This window comes from Mizuhopecten yessoensis, unplaced genomic scaffold, assembly GCF_002113885.1.
Source record: "Mizuhopecten yessoensis strain PY_sf001 unplaced genomic scaffold, ASM211388v2 scaffold10933, whole genome shotgun sequence".
In the NCBI taxonomy this organism is placed as follows: Eukaryota; Metazoa; Mollusca; class Bivalvia; order Pectinida; family Pectinidae; genus Mizuhopecten; species Mizuhopecten yessoensis.
Window position 1 is genome coordinate 838,142 of NW_018408794.1, and position 9,029 is coordinate 847,170.

A 9,029-nucleotide genomic window follows, 5' to 3' on the forward strand; every position below is an offset into this window, starting at 1 on the left:
CATGTTATAAACATTGTATTATTAGATTCATTGTGATGTTGGCTTTCATTGAAGTTTCAATTGTTATACTACTTGATGTTTTGGAAACTTAAACAAGTATAGTAGTTCTAAATATTATGAAATGACAGAAACATTAGGCCAAACAAATTACTTGTGTTTCTACTATCAGAAAAAAATAGGGTAGGTATGTATTAGCTAGGCATTTTATTGTTAATTTGAAAAATATCTTTACTGCGCTAATATAGAGCAGGAGTTCTGACTTTAACAGTGCATATAAAAACTTAAGGGTATTGTAGAACACAAATCTGAGATAAGTCTGGTTAACCACACTGGTGTCGAACACACCAATAAGTATAGTGTGTATAATATATCATAGTTTATACACATCATATTACTATTAGTGTGTCCAGTATCTGTGGGGTTAGCATAAACTCAATATTTGTTTTAAACTTTTAATTGGCCTTATATAATGATCATTTATAGGTCAGACAGGGTTTGGTTTCCAATTCGGAAACTAGACCTGTTAAAACAGTTATCATTTGTAATTTAGAGATTAAATATTTCTAAGCAGAAAAAAATGAACTATAAATATTTTTCAACCTTTTCTGAGTTGTACAATTTTAGAGTATCTTCTGTCTGAAATCTGAACATAACTTGTTTTATGATAAATGTGTAAAACAATTCCTCATACTGGGGTAAAGTTTTTCTATATATAGTCCCAAAAACTACAGATAAAATCCTTGAGCACGTACAAGATACAAAAATATATATTTTACGTCCATTTTGCAAAACATACAACATAAGCTACAAAGACAAAACATGAGTATAATAACAGAGACCAAAATATTACAACATGGAAAAATAAAATAAAAACATGTATGTACATGTAGTATACTGTAAGCTCAGAAAAAGAGTTTATCACTTGGAAAGCACTTAATAGGCACATTGAACACGGTAAGCACATCAGCACATGGTAATTTAAGCACATTTAGAACATTTGCATACAGCACATAAAAAACAAAACCATAACATGGAAAGCTTATTAGCACATAGTAGGCACATTTGCACATTGTAAGCAAAATAAAGGAGTGCAATGGACATCTCCATGTTTCCTGGTTAATTTCTTCTTTATGGAAACAACCAGGGGAGAGTGATGTTCTGCTTCATCTTTTGTATTAATGAAAACCGTGAATATCTAAGTGCGTGTGTTTAAACTAATTTTGTTTTGTTTTTACTGGTACCTTTTTATGTACACATGTTTTACCACCTAAGGAATTAGATGTCTTAAGCCCCCATATGATGTGCTGTTATAAGTTGAATTTAATGTACATTTTGTTTATATTTAGTTCTGCTACCAAAGAGATTGACTTATTGAAATGTTTTTGAAACATTTTAATGAACTCCTCAGCTTTAATGCCTTATTTCTCACTATACAAGCTCATATTGCTATGCCTCCTATTTGTTTGAATATCATCTCTAAACATTATTGCTGGTGCAGAAATTATATGGTAACTATGTTCTATTTTAGGGGGGGAAAGCAATCAATATTACAACAGACAGGGATGGTTATTGATGGGAGAAAGGAGGATGAGAAATAGGAACTGTACCAACTCTCTCATACCTTTGAGGACTTCATGAACTTTTTCAAAAGGCTGCAAGAACTATACCAACAGTGACATGACATTTTGAAATCTGTCAGTTACTTTATAGAGGAGGAACCTCTGACTAAATCATTTTCTCTCAGACACATGAAAGCCGAGTCCACAGATCCTTCCATCAGCGAATAGTTCAAATGTAGTTCAAATGCTTTCCTCGCAAACTTTTCCTTAATGGAGAAGTCAGTGATCTTTACTTGGAACAGATTGAATCTGTGAATATTGATGCTGAAAGCCTGATGAATGTGATTGAACAGCCCCTACTTGATGCTGAAACCCTGATGAATGTGATTGAACACCCACTACTGACTAAGGGCACAAATGTTGGAAACAACGTTTGTTTTGATCAATATAACACTATGGGTGGTGGGAGCAAATTGGAAAAAAAATTAAAAGTATGTTTTTAAAGATAGAAATACTGGTCATGGCTTCCTTTTAGTTTTTGTCCAATGAATTAAAAGTCAACGCAAATGTTAAGTAGTAAAAGAAATGTAAGATCCCTGGTATACATTGTACTTTTAACAATGCTTATGATCAATATCAATAAAATAAAATAAAAGTTATAATATGTAACTTGATATTTGTTAACTTCGCTCGATTTTACTGTGTCCAACATTTGATATTAAATCTTGTGTGATATATGAGAGGGATAGCACACAAGATTGTATCAATGTCAATGAAAGCAATTATTTCTTAAGTTTTCAACCATATTTCTTGAAACTTCATTTCTAAATTTCATACATCAATTGTTCAAGACAGTTTTAAGGTCAATTTCATTCAGTCAAGGTGAAGGCTACAGCTTCACAACCTGTTCATGTACATGTGACAGAGAAATTGTCAGTGCATTCCTAACTAAGTATTCAAACCAAATTTTATAAACCTTGATCCATCATTCTCAACATTAAATCATGCACTACCTGTTTGCATATACACAAGCAACCTCAACTTTCAATAAGTCCTGTTGTCAACATTTGTTGCACAATGCTATCAGTTCTGAAACCAACAATCATGACAACTGTAATAACATAGTATGTGTTCTAGCTGGTACATTTGCAGTACTCTTTTGAAATGTATTTGAAATTAATATGTGCATCTTATTTCAAATGCTAGCCTATGAAGATGATAAAGCTGAACATATGCTATAAAGTTGTTGTTTTCTTTGTGAAGAATTTATGCAATGGAAATAGAGGGAAAATAATGTAACTCTCCTAATCTTGTGTGTGTGTGTGAGTATGTATGTTTATATTTTGTTTATCTTATTCAATATTGAAACATACAACAATGTATCATATTGAATTAGAGTGCTTTTTATATTATTTGTTCATGGGAACACAGATTCAAAATAGTTCCATTTTTCATAAGAAGAGACCTTTTCACTGCAGTGAATATGTAAAACACTTTATTTAAAAGTTTTTCAAAATTATTGAGAGACTTGTAAATTTATGGGTAGCAGTAATCCACTTGCTTATCCACAATTTAGTTTCGGCAAGTAAACATCCTTATAAATATTGTTCTGTAACAATATACACTGACTGATGCAAAATTGAAACTTGAACAAAATTCACACGTATTAAAAAGCATGCCAACCCTGGTCGATGTGCACACTTTACAAGATAACTTGCTTGAATATATATTGATCAATATACAAACTTAGACGATAAGTTCAAAGTTGAGTGAAATCCATGCCTAATTAATTAGCATACTGTACTCTGATTGGTCAATGGTTTTATGCCAAGTAACTTTGTTAGATAAGGCAAGGGTTGATATCTTATTCAACAACAAAGGCAAAGTTCAAAGATGTTCACAATCTGTGCATAATCTATTCAATGGTTTAAAATAATCAGGTATTGGTCAAAGGGGTAAATGCCAGTTTCAGTTTTTAATGTTCTATGAAATACATTGTATGGACAAAGGGAAGCAATTCCAAATTCCTATGCAAATTAATTATCCAAAGGTTTAAAATGATATATTCTAGAGGAAACTTGGTACCACTCTTCTGACAAACCTATAAAGATATACTGTACACACAAGAAGAATAACTTCACAGTGGTACACTTTTACATAAAACTTTGATTCATAACAAATTAACAGTAAATCCTTCTGTACAATATGATGGGAACTTCGTCTTTATTTTGTTCTCCATTCCAAAAATAATATATATATATCTTTTGCCTTAGCTTTCAGTACTTTCAGTACTTTGATTTACTCTGTAATAACACAGATAGCTATACAGGTTTTGTTTACTCTGTAATAACACAGATAGCTATACAGGTTTTGTTTACTCTGTAATAACACAAATAGCTATACAGGTTTTGTTTATTCTCTGAAATAACACAGATAGCTATATAGGTTTTGTTTACCTCCTGAAGTAACACAGATAGCTATACAGGTTTTTTTACCTCCTGAAGTAACACAGATAGCTATACAGGTTTTGTTTACTCTGTAATAACACAAATAGCTATACAGGTTTTGTTTATTCTCTGAAATAACACAGATAGCTATATAGGTTTTGTTTATCTCCTGAAGTAACACAGATAGCTATATAGGTTTTTTTACCTCCTGAAGTAACACAGATAGCTATATAGGTTTTGTTTACCTCCTGAAGTAACACAGATAGCTATACAGGTTTTGATTACCTCCTGAAGTAACACAGATAGCTATACAGGTTTTGATTGCCTCCTGAAATAACACAGATAGCTATACAGGTTTTGATTACCTCCTGAAGTAACGCAGATAGCTATACAGGTTTTGTTTATCTCCTGAAGTAACACAGATAGCTATACAGGTTTTGTTTACCTCCTGAAGTAACACAGATAGCTATATATAGGTTTTGTTTACCTCCTGAAGTAACACAGATAGCTATATAGGTTTTGTTTACCTCCTGAAGTAACTCCGCTTGCATAGATGATCAACATTGTGTACTGAAATTGATCCTAGACATATTCCTATTTTTTACAAGAGTTGGGTCCTATTTAGGGACCACCCCTTTGTAACAATAGAATACATTATTCATTACAAGCGTTGTTAACCACGGCCACCCATTCATACATTGCATTTTACTATTACACACCAACCTTTCATATTAACAACAAGAGCTTAAAGACTGTTTCTATTTATAATTCATTTGACCCAACTTCTGTCTGTACACGTTCACCTCATTTTGTAAAAATCTATAATATACATTTACCCCTCTACTACCCTATTGTAGTCCCCAGTAAATCCTCTTAATGTGCTTATAACAAAACATTTGCTGTGGTAAATACAATATCTGTACAATCACATAGCCGAGTCATTATAACCATTTGATGTCACAAACTGGAATGGTGCATATCTGGAACTAAGGTGTTAATCTGGAACAATCAATCAATTAATGAGTTTTACCCTAGCTCTACAGGTATCCACAGGTACAAGTAATGCAGTATAAATACTGGCATTGAACGTCTGCCATAACCAGAAGGATATTTAATCTCTGTGATATAAAGCTACAATGAGTTGCTATTTTGAAATGCTCAGTAATATTTAATCTCTTTGATATAAATATAAACAGTATTTGAGAACCACCCCTTACTAACATCAGAATTGAAAATGATAGAGTTAAACCAGGGTTTATCTACAGAATTCCACAACAGTTACAGGAAAGTGTCTGTAATATTCTTCTCTAGTTGATCACTGACAATTATCTTTCCCTACCCACCTGTTATTCCTAACTCTAAACCACAATCCCCACCCTCGTCTTGTACCACCTTTATCTTACCCCCATCCACACCCTCGTCTTGTACCACCTTTATCTTACCCCGATCCACACCCTCGTCCTGTACTACCTTTATCTTACCCCCATCCCCCCCCTCGTCTTGTACCACCTTTATCTTACCCCCATCCCCACCCTCGTCTTGTACCACCTTTATCTTACCCCCATCCCCCCCCTCGTCTTGTACCATCTTTATCTTACCCCCATCCCCACCCTCGTCTTGTACCATCTTTATCTTACCCCCATCCACACCCTCGTCTTGTACCACCTTTATCTTACCCCGATCCACACCCTCGTCCTGTACTACCTTTATCTTACCCCCATCCCCACCCTCGTCTTGTACCATCTTTATCTTACCCCCATCCACACCCTCGCCTTGTACCATCTTTATCTTACCCCATCCTCACCCTCGTCCTGTATCACCTTTATCCTACCCCCATCCTCACCCTCTTCCTGTCCACCTTTATCCTACCCCTATCCTCACCCTCGTCCTGTACCACCTTTATCTTACCACCATCCCCACCCTCGTCCTGTACCACCTTTATCTTACCACCATCCCTGACCTCATTTTGTACCGTCTTTATTCTACCACAATCCCCACCCTCGTCCTGTACCACCTTTATCTTACCATCATCTCCATCCTCGTCCTGTACCACCTTTATCTTACCACCATCCTCACCCTCGTCCTGTATCACCTTTATCCTACCCCCATCCACACCCTCTTCCTGTCCACCTTTATCCTACCCCCATCCCCACCCTCGTCCTTTACCACCTTTATCTTACCACCATTCCTGACCTCATTTTGTACCGTCTTTATTCTACCACAATCCCCACCCTCATACTGCAACCTGTATGTACACTTAACACCTCTTTGAATATGTGAGCAACCATCTAATTTCTGTACCACAGCTGAAATGAATATCATTAATCTATAGTCAGCCTTACCATACTAGTACATACAAATAGTCTCTTAAACACTCACCTTGGCCAGGTACATATACATGCTGGAGCAATCAATAAAGATCTTGTACTAATAATAACCTCCCAGTCCCAATTCTACAGCAATTAATTTTTACATCTTAAGGGCATATGGTCCCTCAAATAGTATTACTAATGTACTCTGTGGTGGAGTTATTTCCATTTTTTTAAGCTTAAGATCAGATTAATGTGACAAAATCTGGACTTTTTCAATTAAATTGAAAAACCTTTCGTAGGTTTCTTCTGAACAATCAATCAACCATAACAACTAACGATCATAATTTTCAGACAGTTTACACATGACTCTCCTCTATCCCAATCTTTTGTACTGAACCAACACACACACCTTTGAACTTCATCATAATTTTCACTGCCACACTCCTGACTGAACATCATTAACAGAACATCCGAATTACTTCGGCCACCATTGGGCCAATATCAATTATGCATGAATTTTGCATACAGGGGTTTCATCTTCACATGCATGAAGTTGATAGGCGCTATATATATGTACAGTTATAAAGGAAGACTTCCCGTAAGTTCATCTGAAAATTTACATTTTTTTTTGTGCTTTATATATGTTTATATTCTATCCTTCTGAAACACAAAAAAGGTAATTTTAGAGTTAAACCTCAACTTAATTTAAAAATCCACAAGGTTACAGTTTTGTTTCAGACTGTCATGAAGCTGGTCAGTCTTGGTTCAAAGCCTGGTTAGCTTGCCAAAACATATTTTCACAAATATTTATTTTCATAAATATGTCAAAATTAACAGATAACTTTACTTTTTTGTGTACATCATGCAGGCTTTATTCCAAATTTAAATATTTTTGAACATAAAAAGCTGAATATCTGTGTTAATTTGTCATAAATTTAAGGCTTTGAACAACAGATGCACCCACTGCAAGGAACTAGCTCACACTTAATCGTATCCACATGCCTGTCACAGTCTGTCTTCAGGATCTCTCTCTATATATATGATGTATGTCTTGTCCTGTAAGCCAACATGCTTTAACTGTCTGACACAACAATTGTGTTGTCTATTATCAGTTTATTTCTTTACACGGAAATTTTCTTTGAGTAAAATCATTTTCTGGTAAAAAAATGCTTTGCTCGACTAAGTACCAGTATGTGTGACTACCTGTGCTATGGTCACACTTGGCTGGCCAAGGGTAACAGTTTATGTGTAAAAATTAAGGTGCAGTAAGTTTACGATGTTTACTGAAAAGCAAGGTTAATATAGAGAAATTGCATCTGCTTTTGAATCAATGCCAGCAACATATCAAAATTGTTGTTTACTGTAAAGCTGATGATTCAATAAAAGTATATTCAGCTTCAGGTACAAATATGATAATTTCAGGACCAGGTATGAAGATTCATTTCTACAAAACATAAAGAAGATGCCCAGGAGTCCTTAGCGCTCAAAGGAACATCACCGGCCTGTTCATCACAGGAACACTTCTAATATCACCGGCCTGTTCATCACAGGAACACTTCTAATATCACCAGCCAGCTGTTCATCACAGGAACACTTCTAATATCACCAGCCTGTTCATCACAGGAACGCTTCTAATATCACCAGCCTGCTCATCACAGGAACACTTCTAATATCACCAGACTGTTCATCACAGGAACACTTCTAATATCCCCGGCCTGTTCATCACAGGAACATCACCAGCCTGTTCATCACAGGAACATCCCCAGCCTGTTAATCACAGTAACATCACCAGCCTGTTCATCACAGGAACATCACCAGCCTGTTCATCACAGGAACACTCCTAATATCACCAGCCTGTTCATCACAGGAACACTTCTAATATCACCGGTGAGCCTGTTCATCACAGGAACACTTCTAATATAACCAGCCTGCTCATCACAGGAACACTTCTAATATCACCAGCCTGTTCATCACGGGAACACTTCTAATATCACCAGCCTGTTCATCACAGGAACACTTCTGATCAGTTTGAAGTCAATTTCTGCAGGTGTTCTACAGAAAACATACAAAACGTCTCAGCCAATCAGAGACCAGGGCGCCCATCTTAGATTCCAGCACTGAAATCACAAGCTGGGACTTCATTACAACATGAGAAGATATCAAAAATGCTAATTAGAGGCCAGTGACCATCTTGGACTTTTAGATCAGCACAAAAAGTAAGAACATTGCTTGGTGACCTACTGAGGAAAATTTGTAAAGTGTTTTGAGTCAATCGCTGCAGCTGTTCTTGAAAGAAAAAGAATCTCAACATATCAGAGGTCATTTCAGCCATTTTGGATTTTGTATCAGCAGAAAATATAACATCACTGGTTGGTAACCTTATGAAGAACAGTTTTACAGAGATTTGAGTCAATCCCTGCAGTAATTCTTGAGAAGAACTACAAGAGGCCCAATGGGCCTGCATCGCTCACCTGGTATAAATCTCACACTTGTAACCTTAAAAGTGATCTAAAATAAAGCTACAGGCAAAATATCAGTATTTATGATTAAAATTCATTCAAAAGACCCTGTTAATTTTTTTTAAAACATTTCACCCCTGTGATTGAAAGTCGAACAAAGTCATTATGTTGAACAAATTTTATAGCCTTTCATCTCAGGATGCAACTTGCAAAGTATCAACATCCTGGGACCCATGGTTATTCAGAAGAGGT

At 35.6% G+C, this 9,029-nt stretch overlaps 2 protein-coding genes across 2 annotated transcripts in view; both read right to left on the bottom strand.

Annotated features, from left to right (window-relative positions):
* The window catches only part of LOC110463822 (sodium- and chloride-dependent GABA transporter ine-like), a 66,315-nt gene that overhangs the window by 49,503 nt on the left and 7,783 nt on the right, over positions 1-9,029 (bottom strand). The window lies entirely within an intron of this gene.
* LOC110463812 (sodium/potassium/calcium exchanger 1-like) lies at positions 5,342-5,788 on the bottom strand. Its single transcript, XM_021518689.1, has one exon. It carries the CDS (start codon positions 5,786-5,788, stop codon positions 5,342-5,344), a length of 447 nt encoding a protein of 148 aa, XP_021374364.1.